This window comes from Muntiacus reevesi, chromosome 2 (genome assembly GCF_963930625.1).
Source record: "Muntiacus reevesi chromosome 2, mMunRee1.1, whole genome shotgun sequence".
Lineage (NCBI taxonomy): Eukaryota > Metazoa > Chordata > Mammalia > Artiodactyla > Cervidae > Muntiacus > Muntiacus reevesi.
Window position 1 is genome coordinate 228,040,131 of NC_089250.1, and position 13,251 is coordinate 228,053,381.

Below are 13,251 nucleotides of genomic sequence, written 5' to 3' on the forward strand. Positions count from 1 at the left end.
CAGCGCCTGTAGCATACCAACCTCATGGGCCCACCTCTGACTCCCCCCCGTCTCCACGGTGGGGCCAGCCTGTCCACCCCACCCTCCTCCGAGGAGGGTTTGTCGTCAGCACCACGCACTCCTCAGTGAGAAAGTGCTGTGGGGGCTGGCACACGGCTGCAGACAAAGGTCTGTCCTTGAAGTGGTTGCTGGCGCTGGGCCGGCTGTGGTGACCTTTCGCAGAGGAAATGGGGGCTGTCAGGGAAGGACTGGCAGCGCCCCCCCCCCCCACCTCCGCACCCCAGGGAGAGGCCACAGTGCAGTGAAGGAGCTGGGAGTCCTTGGGCGGGGTTGCCCTCAGCTGGCCTTTAACATGAGTCAAGGGGAGGGTGGCTAGGGCCAGGGTGGGGGTTCCTGAGGCAAGATTGGACGGCTTCAGGGAGGAGGTAATGGTTTTGTGTCGGGCTTGGAAGAGGGTTGGAGGTCTCAGGCAGGTCTGCAGGCGCCGCCCTCCGCCTGGAGCACCAGTTGGCTGAGCACCGACCGCTGCGCAGGCCGGACTGCCTCCGTCTGACAGGCCTGGCCTCCGCCTGCGCCACCTGGTGGCGGACCTCGCTGCAGCCCGGCACACGCCCATCATGCGGCCGCCCTCAAGAGGAGGGACTCCGGGACGACTTTAAAGATGCCAAGGAAGGCTCTGTTCTCCCTGGACCGCAGCCCACCACGGCCCGGTAAGGCAGAAGGTCCCCACGGGCCAGGAGGAAGCAAGCGGCCCAGCAATGTCTGCCTGTGGGCAACTGCACCTCCAGGGAAGAGGCGGGGACGCAGACTGAGGGCAGAAGAGCGACGCTGTGCCCAGAGGGCTGGCCCCACGAGCTTGGGGGCCATGCCTGGGCCAACATTTGTCCAGCCAGGGAGGGGGGGATGTGAGGCCCCTCCCAGGGGAGCCATGGGTTGAGCAGGACCCCGAGAGCAAGCACCCCTTCCTGCTCCCTGCGGGATGATGCCTGTGCTTGGCTCCCAGAGGCGGCTGCTGGGTTCCCTTAACTGCACGCCTCCAGCCACCTTCCCCCTCACGCTGGCCCCCAACCGGACGGGGCCCCAGTGCCTGGAGGTGTCCATCCCTGACGGGCTCTTTCTCAGCCTGGGGCTAGTCAGTCTCGTGGAGAATGTGCTGGTGGTGGCCGCCATCGCCAAGAACCGCAACCTGCACTCCCCCATGTACTACTTCATCTGCTGCCTGGCTGTGTCCGACCTGCTGGTAAGCGTCAGCAATGTGCTGGAGACAGCGGTCATGCTGCTGCTGGAGGCCGGCGCCCTGGCTGCCCGGGCAGCTGTGGTGCAGCAGCTGGACAATGTCATCGATGTGCTTATCTGTGGCTCCATGGTGTCCAGCCTCTGCTTCCTGGGTGCCATCGCTGTGGACCGCTACATCTCCATCTTCTACGCCCTGCGGTACCACAGTGTTGTGACACTGCCCCGGGCATGGCGGATCATTGCGGCCATCTGGGTGGCCAGCATCCTCACCAGCCTGCTCTTCATCACCTACTACAACCACACGATCGTCCTGCTGTGTCTCGTTGGCTTCTTCATAGCCATGCTGGCCCTCATGGCCGTCCTCTACGTCCATATGCTGGCCCGGGCGTGCCAGCATGCCCGGGGCATCGCCCGGCTCCAGAAGAGGCAGCGCCCCATCCATCAGGGCTTCGGCCTCAAGGGCGCTGCCACCCTCACCATCCTGCTGGGCGTCTTTTTCCTCTGCTGGGGCCCCTTCTTCCTGCATCTCTCGCTCATCGTCCTCTGCCCCCAGCATCCCACCTGTGGCTGCATCTTCAAGAACTTCAACCTCTTCCTGGCCCTCATCATTTGCAACGCCATCGTGGACCCCCTCATCTACGCCTTCCGCAGCCAGGAGCTCCGGAAGACACTCCAAGAGGTGCTGCAGTGCTCCTGGTGAGGCTGGCAGTGCCGTTGTGTGCCCCAGGCCTGTGAGGCCGGGTCAGTCCCTTGGCAAAGAGGATCGGCTAGGCCATCTCTGAAGGTGAGGGTGCACAGGCCTTCGGGGGCCTGAGAGGGGAATCGCAGGACTCTCCAGGAGGCTGTGTGGAATGAGGAGGCTGGGGAGATGGTGGGGCACAGCCCCCCACACCTAGAAAGGAGGGCCCCCACCCCTCCATCCAGAGACCCACTCCGGGACCGGTGCCCACACCCCACCCCGCCCAAAGCTGTGGGAAGTGCTGCTCCAAGGACTTCATGACCAGCACAGAAGGAGGTGGGGGCCACAGCGGGGGCTTATCTCTCTTCTAACGCTCTGTGGTGACTGGGGAGCCAGGCTCAGCCCGTCTGTCAGCAGCACATGCATTCGGCAGACACCCCAGCCAGGCCTGCTCTGGGGAACCAGCGGCCAGTATGCAGGTTCCAGGGCCAGGAAGCAGTGCAGCAGTATTAATAAATGTGATGCTTGGTGCAACCTCCTTCCCATCTGTCATGCCTCTTTCCAGAAGTTGCCTGAAGCTTGGGGCCGAGGAGTGGGGGTGTGGTGAAAAGGGGAAAGACTTAAATCCCAGGAGCCAGTCAGAAAACATGGCTCACCTGCCCAGGATATGAAACCACAGCCCTGTGTCAGAGGACCCACCTGGGGGAGGGTGAGGAGACCCCAGTCACACCCACTCCATCCTGTGTCTTTGCATTCTGTCTGTGGTGCAAGCCCCACACCAGAGGTCCCCCATCCCGAGTCACCTCCATTGTGACAAGACCCTGGCACTGCCCGGCTGCCCTCAGCTGCAACAGAGGCAGGACCATGGTGACCCGTGTGTGACTCTGGCTAGAACATGGCCCTCTCTCAGCCTCCTTATCTGCTGCAGGGTGGCCCGGAGGCTGAGGTCTGCTCTTAAGTTCCGTCCTGCTGGGAGAAAGGTCAGTGCCCCGCCAGCCCTGGGAGGTCTGAGACAAGCTGCCCAGAATAGGGTGTGGCTCTCCAGGGGCTACAGGGATGTCCAAACCCCAGGGGTGTGGGCTGGGTCCTCCCTCTGCACCCCCCCCCACCCACCCCATTCCTCCACAGACAGAGCATATGCCCTACCCTCTTGCTGGGACAGGCTTGTGGATGAAAAGCAGGGGTACCAGCCAGCCCTGCTGCCCCCTGGCCAGTCCCTCACCCCAGTAGCGCCACCTGATTGTTGGCTTCGGGACTGGGAACTTGTTCCCGGCAGGGCCGGCCTTTGCTGGGAGATGGATGATGAGTCAGCCTCAAGCCAGCCTCAATTCCTCTGGGGACGGAGGGGGAGCGGTCCTGGCTGGGAGCCATCCCGCAGGGTGGCAGGTGGGTGATGGGTCCTGTTCAAGAGGGTGCGAAGCTTCTTCCTTCCAGGGAAAAGGACCCCCTGAATGGGGACAGGGAGGGGCCCCAGGCAGCTGGACACCAACCACAGGAAACCACATCAGAGACATGTTGTGGGGGAGGGGCATCTCTTGAGAACAAAAGACCCTTTCCAGACTTGCCAAGTTGGGGAGTTTCATGAGGGGAAAGAGGGGCACCCCCAAGCAGTGTGAGCACATGGGAACAGGCTACACGCTGTGGCTGAGACCCTTCCAGAGGTTTTTATCGCTGAAATGTATGATAGGGCTTTCTTGTAGGTGGTTTCACTCTACCCTCTGACCTCAGGAGAGTGGTGGTGTCATCCATGGTGTGTACCGTGAGTCTCTTCTTTTCTGACAGTGACCTCTTCCGTCTGCAAACACCAACTCCCTACAGAGCTTCTCCCCACCCACTGAATTTCCTTGGCCTCATTTGGACCAACACTCCAGGGGTACGAGTGACAGCAAGGAGTCAGACAGACACCACCCCCCAGGCTGATAGTTCTTTGTCTGGCTTGTTTGTGTCCTTATGACAATCCAGGATACCAGTGCTCAGCCACATCCAGCAGCAGCTACATCCAGGGGCGTGTCTGGCAGGGGTGCAAAGCACCCAATCGTGCTAGGTCCACCTGGGATGTCCTGGCAGTGCCCTGGGGCAGCAGGGGCAGGTGGCGCCCCACTGCAGAGATGAGCAGTGACAGAACTGCCATAGGAGCCCATCGCCAACTCCTGCAGCCACCGCCCTTCTGACTCAGATGTCTAGGAGCCTTGCCCCAGCTTGCTTTCTTCTGGAGAGAATCTAGTGCCCGCTGCAGCCTTGCCTGCCTCCCCCACCATCAAAGGCTGCGGGCAAAGCTCAGAGTACCTGGTCTGCCCCTTCTCGACAAAGGAGGGGGTGCTGGGGGGCGTCCCTTCTGGCCTTTCTGTGTGGTAATATGGGGTTGGTCCCTAATCAGGTGTGCACAAGAAAGACCCTCTCTGCTGCGCCGAGGGGTGAGGCTCCCGCTGGGGAGGGGAGCAGAGGGCAGTCGGGGCGGGGGCCAAGGGCCAAGGGGGGCTTCTATTGTCCTCCCTGGAGCTCACCAGCCCCGCCTTCCGGTTGCGCGGAGCCCAGAGACCCGGTGGCGGAGGAAGGCGGCGCCGCCGCAGCGCGCGGTCGAGCGGGGATGCGCGGCGCGGATGCTTGCTGCAGCCGGTGCCGCAGTCTTCGGCGGCGCCCCGGGATTGGCCGCGCGAGATGACGCCGGGCCGGGCGAGGCGGGCGGGGCCCCGCCTATAAGAGCGGGCGGCGGGGGCGGCAGAGCCTCCGCAGCCAGCTGCAGCCGGTCCGCTCGCGTCTCGCAGCCGCCCGCCATAGCACCGAGCATGAGGGAGATCGTGCACATCCAGGCCGGCCAGTGCGGCAACCAGATCGGGGCCAAGGTGAGGCTGCGCGGCCCCAAGTGCCGGTCCCCGCACTGGGCGCGTGTCCCGCGTCCCCAGCGCGCCTCCCGCGTCCCCAGCGCGAGCGGGTCCCGGGGGAGGGAAGCAGCGGGGAGGCGTTGTGTGCGCACAGCGGCACCCCAAGCTCGGCTCACCACTGCGAAACCTAGGAGAAACGGATGGGATCGCCCCCCCCACCCCCCCACCCAATGCCGGCGGGCGGCCGGGACGCCGGGTCGCCCCTCTGCCAGTCCCACCCCGGCCTTCCAGCTGCCCCGCCCGGGTTACCTCGGGCCTGCTGGAGGCACAGCGCAGATCAGCGGCTCCCCACTCTCTAGCCCCCCGCCGCTGCAGGTGCAAATGGACGGCGCTAGCTGGGCGTGGCCCTCTTTTCTGGGGTCGCGACTCGGCCTCGGGCGAGATGGGTGGGGTGGACAAGCTCGGGTGGGGCTCCCCCAAAAGCCATAACGATTCCCTCTGCACTCCCACGCCAGGAGCTTGGTGTCCCCCGAACGTTCAGAGCCGCCCCCATTTCCCCAGCTAGCTTTGACAACCCTCAGCTCCCTGGCCCCACCCTGTTCCTTTGTTGGGGAAGGAACTGTGCCCGGACTCAGAATGACCTTGGTCCAGGACTGGACTCTCTCTCGGCGTAGCACCGCCCGGGCCACCCCTCCCCCAACCCCACTTAGAGACGGCAGGTCTAGGGGTCGGTGATGGGAACAAAGCCGGGCTGGAGGGCGCGGTCCAGAGCTGCTTCCCCGCTAGGCCCCTCCCCTCCATTGTTAGCCCCCCTCACAGATGTCTGGATTGAGGCGCGCAGGCCACGTTCCTCCCCCACCCCCGCCCCCGCCCCCGCCCCAGGAGGCAAGTGTCGTATCCCTAGGTCCAGAGACGCTGTTCCTTGCCCAAGGTCACACAGCAAGTGGAGATAGAGCCTCTCCGCCCTCCGGCTCTCGGTCCCTGCAGGTGCCCACCCAGCACAAGACTCAGGCTGGGTGGGTGGGGCCTGCTGCCCTTTGTCAGCACCAAGGCCAGGGGCCCAGCGGGGATGGTGTGGAGCAGGTTCCCCAAGGAGAAAGTGGGAGGAGACAGGTCCTGGAAGGGAAGGGACCAGGAAAACCTTCCTCAGGAGGCTGTTGCCATGGAAACCAGGCAAGAACAAAAAGCTAATTACAACAGGGCTGGGGCAGCCACGTGGCTGACATGTAAATTGCAACTTGGGCTCCAGGGTGGTGGCGCCTCATAGGGGGGGAGGGCTTGGTGGGGAGACACCCTAATCACTGAGGAGACAGCTGTGCCTGCCCGAGGAAGGGAGGTGGGGGAGGGGAGGCCTGGGGGACCAAGGCCTCAAATTAAATCAGGCCTCTGGGGGCCATCATGACAGATGCCCTGGCCGGGCAGGAGGGACCAAAGACTCATTACTGTGGCCACACGGGCCAGGCCTGCCCTGAGCATCTGCTCCTCTGAGGGTCAGGGGTCACTGACGGGAAGGAGGGCAACCCTAGTTCCATCGTAAGCCTGGGGAAGTGTTGGTGGGGTTGCTCTGTTTCCTTCTGAGGCTGCACGGGCACCGATCGGGCAAAGGCAGGTTCATGGCCAGCTGCAGCCCCAAAGGGCGGGGTGGGGTGGGGTAGGGGTGGGCAGGGGGACAGGGGCAGCTGCCTGAGTGCTGGGCACTGACCTCTGCAGAGATTTTTTTCCTGCTTTAAGTTCGGTGTCCTTTGGGTTTTCATTACTTCTTCTTCGTTTGAGGTTAATTTCCTTAACTCTTGTTTGTTTTTAAAAGTAGTATCTGATGCTTTTTAACAGTACAAAAGAGAAGTGGATTGGGGAGGAGGGGAAGCAGTGAGCAAAGAAGGCAGTCAAGTGATTTCCTTCTGGCCCCCCTGCCCTGGAGGACCTCCACAACCAGGCTGGAAGAGCTCAAAGCCCGGCAAGGGTATTTGCCTGCACAGGCGCTCAACAGCGGCCTGTGGACAGGGTCTGGCCGTTTCCTACTCCCACGCAGGTGTGGGCTCTTGGCGGAGGGAGACCAAACTTTTCCCGCCAGTTGCCAGCGGCCGCTGACTGGTGGGGGCGGGGAAGGGTGCTGTCAGACTGTTACAGGTAGGCTGTAACCCTACTTGGGGGCAGGCTGCCTGCTATGGGAAGGGTCCTGGCTGCGGGTGGGGTCGGGCTGGGAGGGGTTATGGAGGGACGAGGGTAAGTCTGGGCGATCAGGGCTAGGAGAGACTGCGACAGCATTTATGACAGTGACCAGTGTTGGGCACTGTGCCGGGTGCGTCCCGCACTGCGCCTCTCGAGGTTGCGATGAGACAGGGTGCTGCCCTCACGGCAGGGCACGGGTGTGAATCCAGGCGTGTCGGCACATCAGGGTGGGCGGGGAGCCCCCAGCCCCCACCACGGGGCGAGGAGTCAGGCAACCCCACCCTCCTCCCCTAGGGGGTAGGGCGGTCCCGGAGCCTTTGTCTGCCCCCCCTCCTTGGACGCTGGGCGGTGCCTCGGAGAGACGGCCCTGGCCCTGACAGCCAATGGGAGGAGGGAGTTTCTGGTTTCGGACCCCACCCCCACATGATCCCTGCTGCTGTGCGCCGGGTGGGGAAGAGCGTGGAGTCCTAGAGGGGCTTAAGCCCCAGGAGTCCGGCAGCCCTCCTTCTAGAGCCGCACATTCAGCTTGCTTTGGGCTCATCTGTGTGCGCCCCTCTGCGTCCCCGCCCCAGGTGTGGGCGCGGCGGCCGTCAGCACCACGGACAGCGCCGCGGGAGCTACAATTGTGCGTTTGAAATAGGAGCCTGGCCTGGACCCTGGGGTCCACGCGCCACTTCTCATCTGTGGTGATGATCATAATCATTATTTAATTTATAGTATAGTATTTTGTTGTTTATTAATGTTGTATAATACATGTAATATATTCTGCTAAGCTTTTATTAATAATATTTTAAATTGCAATTTATATTCGTTTTAACTACAAAAGCTATTATTAACATATGTCCCTTCTAAGAAGTTGAAGCATTGCACAGAAGGCTAAAGTGCCTGTTTAAGCACCTCCCCCTGGTAGGCCCCCTCTTCTGGGTGGAGCAAGTTTTTTCCCCTTATTCTAATCCATTTTCTGTGCATGTACACCTATGGGTGAGAATTACAGCATCTGTTGTGAGGTGCCCGTTTTTACCCTGAATCTCCTTGCCATGTGCCTTTCCCCCCAAGGATGTGCCTTGGAGATCTGCTCATACCAGGGATGATTTTTTATTGTGCCACAATGTTCCAAAATATATTGATTTTTTAAAGTACGTTTTATTTTATTTATCAGTGAATGTGCGTTGGTCGCTCAGTCATGTCTGACTATTTGTGACCCAATGGACTGTAGCTCAGTAGTCTCCTCTGTCCGTGGAATTCTCCAGGCAAGGATAATGTAGTGGGTTGCTATTCCTTTCTCCAGGGGATCTTTCCAACCTAGGGATTGAACGTTGGCCTCTTGCATTGCAGGCAGATTCTTTACTGTCGGAGCCACCAGTGAAGTCCTTATCAGTGAATAAGGCTTGACAAATTTAAATAACAACCTAAGGACTTTTAACTTGGTGAGACCAACATCTGAAGGCTTTTATTTGTCAGGCCTTGAGTTGACCACTTGAAGTGAGTACTGTCATCGTGTCTACTTCACAGATGAGAAAATCGACGTCCTGAGAGGTGGCACTCTGGTCTGTTGCCTTCTGGAAGCCTATGCATTCCATACATGAGTTCCAGAGAACTCTTCATAGATGTATTGGTGGCTGGGTGACTGAGTCCCTCTCTGCCATCCCCTCACATGCCATCTCAGGCTCATTCCTTCTCTAGAGGTTGCGGATGTCCCAGGGCTGTGGGACCAAGGTCCTGAAGCCAAGCAATGATTGAAAGCTCTGATGAGGCCCCAAAAGCCTCAGTGACATCTCTAATTACAGCATTAACACATACCTAGTGCAGGGAGAAAGAAGAAAACTTATCAGTGACACAAATCACAAAGACCAGCTGAGAACTGACCTTTGCCAACAGTCTCTTCTGTGCATTTGATAATAATTACTCTTCATACTTTTTGGGTTTTAAATTTTTGAAGTCTTTTAATTTTTAATATATTTTTCTATTTGGCTGTGCTGGCACAGCCAAATGTTAGTTGCGGCACGTAGGATCTGAGTTCCCTGACTAGGGATCAAACCCTGGGCTCCTTCATTGGGAGTGCAGAATGTTAGCCACTGGACCATCAGGGAGGTCCCTAAAATTAAAAAAAAAAAAAGTTTAAAAAATGTTAACTAATCTTTTTCTTTTCTTTTGAGAAGTTAACATGTGCACGTGATAAAAACTAAAAACCACCAAAGAGTGTGCAGGGTAAAAGCCTCTCCTCCCAACCAGACCTGGGCTTCCCTTGTGGCTCAGCAGATAAAGAATCTGCCTGCAATGCTGAGACCTGGGTTCAATCCCTGGGTTGGGAAGATCCCCTGGTTCTAGAAGGAAATGGCAAACCCCTCCAGTATTCTTGCTTAGAGAATCCCATAGATGGAGGAGTCTGGCAGGCTACAGTCCATGGGGTCACAGAGAGTCAGATATGATGAATCACTAAACAACAATAAACCCCATACAGCACTCCCCATCCACAGTGTAATTGGATTTATTCTCACAGCACTCAGACTTTATCTTCAGGCCTTTGGACCTTCAGGCCCAAGGCCCTGAGACACAGAAGCTTCAGGGTTTGGCCAAGGTCACGCTGGGAAGGGGTGGTCCAGCTTGCAAGCAAGACCCTGTCCTGCCTTAGTCCGGAGAGAAGCTCTGTGGGTTCTGCCCAGGGCAAACAGGGCAGATTGCAGTGCGGTGAGTGAGCCCTTGAAACTGGGGCTGCGGCATGTCAGCTCAGACAGGCTGGGTGAGCCCAGGTGAGTCATTCCCCATGCAGGGCCCCTGTGGGCTGAGGCTGCTGCTGTGGGCCGCTTCCAGGCCCTGGCACTGGATGGCCTATGCTTGACACTGAGGTGTTTGCATATCCTAGGCCTGGTCTCCATTACTTACCTTCCTGGGCCTCAACTTTCTCATCTGAAAAGAGGGAAATAAAAAAGAAAAATACCCCAGATGGGTGTTTGTTATTAACCCCTCATGAAGTGAACTTCCAAGGCCCCTCTCAGCAAATACAGAGCTGGGTCTGGGGCCCAGGTCTGTGTCAGTTGAGCACTGATCCACCCTGAGGGCTCTGGTCTCCATGGACTTGCGTATTTTTTATTATGACAATTCTCTTGATGACAGAACTTGGGGCTCTTTTTCAAAGTCACTCAAAAGGACTAGTGCAGGCTTTGGGTCCACACCCCTCATTTTGTACCAGGGCCTTGAGGCTACCGGAGAGCAGGCCTTGCCGGGGGTCATGACCACCAACTGCCCCTTCCTTTCCCTGCAGTTCTGGGAGGTCATCAGCGATGAACATGGGATAGACCCCAGTGGCAATTATGTGGGCGACTCGGACCTGCAGCTGGAGCGCATCAGTGTCTACTACAATGAGGCCTCTTGTGAGTTCCCCTCCTTGACTGGGTGGGGATGGGGTGGGGGCCTTGACTGCTGGGTCCCAGCATTCCTGCCTTCCTTCCCTCGGCTGGCAGGTGTAACCAGAGACTCACAGAATAAAACAAGGAATCCTAGTCACCCATGTGAGATGCAAGTGTGTTTAATGGCCATGAGACACACGTAGCGGAATGACCAGGGCTGGGCAGGGTCCCAAAGACCCTTCAGGAGGCCCATGGAGGGTCCAGAGCAGGGGTTATCTGGAGAGGTCAGGCAGGGGCCATTCAGAAGCTGGTGTGAAATGGTGCCCTCAGGGACACCTGCCCATGTCCAGGTGTCACCCATGACCTTCTTGTCACATGTGGTCCCTGTCTCTCTGATCCCAGAGTCTAAGCTCTTAGGTGAGAGCACGAGGCTGGCAGGCCAGGGCAGGATTTAGGAGACAGAAGGGGTGCCTAGTTTCTGTGATCCATGTAACCCACTCCTCTCCTCTCAGCACACAAATATGTGCCTCGGGCCATCCTGGTGGACCTTGAGCCTGGAACCATGGACAGCGTCCGGTCTGGGGCCTTTGGGCACCTCTTCAGGCCTGACAACTTCATCTTTGGTAAGTTTCCCCTGTCCCCGCGTTCTCATGGTGGACCCCGCCACCAGCAAACCCAGATCAACAGAAACGAGGGCAGAGTCATCTCTGCCCACAATGCTGCAGAGCATCACTGAGCTCCCCAATTTGCAGCGAAAGAGTCCCAGAGAAAAGGTTCTGTGCAGGAAACAGACATTTGTGATTTCAGGCAGTGTGGTGTGTGAACAGAGCTTACAGGATGTTAGAGAGCTGGAAGGGGTCTCCAGAGCACACCGGCTCATGAGCACACTGCATCACTGTGGTCAGGGGTCGCCAGTCCTCATGCCCATGACGGTGACAGGAGGAGGGTCTCACCCCACTTTCACCTCCTAGAGCTCAGCACCCAACGCATGGGCATGACCCTCATCCCAACCCTGGGCTGCGAGGCACTCAGGGTTGTAGCTTACCCTTCCAACACAGCGGGCTAGAGGGTGGGTGGACCGGAGGACTGGGTGGACCAGTTCCACTAGGAGGTCCCCTGAGGCAAAGCAGAGGCAGAAGCTCCAGAAGCTGTGTCTGTGTCCAGATCCCACAGCTCTAGGTGCCGGGGGTGACATCCCCAACACACGATGTGGCTGGCACAAAGAGCCATGGACATGAGAGTTGCATGCCCCCACTTCATGGAGGGCAAAAAGGCACCGAGCTGCCTCCTCGGCTGCTCTCTGGGGTGGGCTGTTCAGACCAGTGCTGGAGCTGTGACCCCGTCTGTATCCCCCCTGCCCTCCCCATCACAGGTCAGAGTGGGGCTGGCAACAACTGGGCCAAGGGCCATTACACGGAGGGCGCCGAGCTGGTGGACTCGGTCCTGGATGTGGTGCGGAAGGAGTGCGAAAACTGCGACTGCCTGCAGGGCTTCCAACTGACCCACTCCCTGGGTGGCGGCACAGGCTCAGGCATGGGCACACTGCTCATCAGCAAGGTCCGCGAGGAGTACCCCGACCGCATCATGAACACCTTCAGCGTGGTGCCCTCGCCCAAGGTGTCGGACACGGTTGTGGAGCCCTACAACGCCACGCTGTCCATCCACCAGCTGGTGGAGAACACGGACGAGACCTACTGCATCGACAACGAGGCCCTGTATGACATCTGCTTCCGCACCCTCAAGCTGGCCACGCCCACCTACGGGGACCTCAACCACCTGGTGTCAGCCACCATGAGCGGTGTCACCACCTCCCTGCGCTTCCCGGGCCAGCTCAACGCCGACCTGCGGAAGCTGGCCGTGAACATGGTGCCCTTCCCACGCCTGCACTTCTTCATGCCTGGCTTCGCCCCGCTCACTGCCCGCGGCAGCCAGCAGTACCGGGCGCTGACCGTCCCCGAGCTCACCCAGCAGATGTTCGATGCCAAGAACATGATGGCGGCCTGTGACCCGCGCCATGGCCGCTACCTGACCGTGGCCACCGTCTTCCGAGGGCGCATGTCCATGAAGGAAGTGGACGAGCAGATGCTGGCCATCCAGAGCAAGAACAGCAGCTACTTCGTGGAGTGGATCCCCAACAATGTGAAGGTGGCCGTGTGTGACATCCCGCCCCGCGGGCTGAAGATGTCCTCCACCTTCATTGGCAACAGCACGGCCATCCAGGAGCTGTTCAAGCGCATCTCGGAGCAGTTCACGGCCATGTTCCGGCGCAAGGCCTTCCTGCACTGGTACACGGGTGAGGGCATGGACGAGATGGAGTTCACCGAGGCCGAGAGCAACATGAACGACCTGGTGTCTGAGTACCAGCAGTACCAGGACGCCACAGCCGAGGAGGAGGGCGAGATGTACGAAGATGATGAGGAGGAATCCGAGGCCCAGGGCCCCAAGTGAAGCAGCTGAAGGGGTGGGACGCGGCTGCGGCCAGGACCAAGTGGTCTGTCCCCCAAGCCATGTAGCCACTGACACACCCCTGATCTCACCCCCATGAGGTTCAGTCATGTCACCCTGGGGCTCCCGAGTGTTTGTCCTCCAGTATTTACAGCACCCCTGCCCTGCGTGAGTTCTCTCAGCTATCTTCCGCCTTAGGTCAAATCCGTTTCCTGTCTCTGCTTTATTGTTAGCTCCAGGCCTGATGTTTCATGTTTTTTGTTGTTTTTTTTTTTAAACTGGTTTCTGTTTATATTTGGAGGGGGATATTTAATAAATTTATTGCTGTCAGATACCCATGCCTGGTGCTGCAGTTTTCCTCTTTTTTGAGAAAGATGGGGCCAGGAGAGGTAAGGAGGGTAGACGGGGAGGCCTGATGGAGGCAGGACAAGTGACAAGTGGGAGGGGTTGAGACGGGCCTATGCTTGGAAACTGCAGGTGTCTCAAGGTGCTGCTTATGGCAGGGGAGCTGCTGGCAGTGGTGTTGGGGGAGGCGGCCATGCCTGGAGGAGCC

General features: G+C 58.9%; 1 protein-coding gene across 1 annotated transcript; it reads left to right on the forward strand.

Moving 5' to 3' along the window:
• The first annotated feature begins 406 nt into the window (after positions 1 to 406).
• LOC136157441 (tubulin beta-3 chain) lies at positions 407 to 13,029 on the forward strand. Its single transcript, XM_065919333.1, has 6 exons — positions 407 to 1,932; positions 2,205 to 2,251; positions 4,451 to 4,758; positions 10,169 to 10,277; positions 10,766 to 10,876; positions 11,626 to 13,029. The coding sequence occupies exons 1-6, from the start codon at positions 980 to 982 to the stop codon at positions 12,699 to 12,701; spliced, it is 2,604 nt and encodes an 867-aa protein (XP_065775405.1). The 5' UTR covers positions 407 to 979; the 3' UTR covers positions 12,702 to 13,029.
• Positions 13,030 to 13,251: the final 222 nt, after the last annotated feature.

Coding starts and splice junctions, on each gene's coding strand:
- LOC136157441 (XM_065919333.1), top strand. CDS start 980: ATGATGCCTGTGCTTGGCTCCCAGAGGCGGCTGCTGGGTTCCCTTAAC. Junction 2,252..4,450: donor CATGACCAGCACAGAAGGAG/GTGGGGGCCACA, acceptor CGCGGAGCCCAG/AGACCCGGTGGCGGAGGAAG. Junction 10,877..11,625: donor GCCTGACAACTTCATCTTTG/GTAAGTTTCCCC, acceptor TCCCCATCACAG/GTCAGAGTGGGGCTGGCAAC.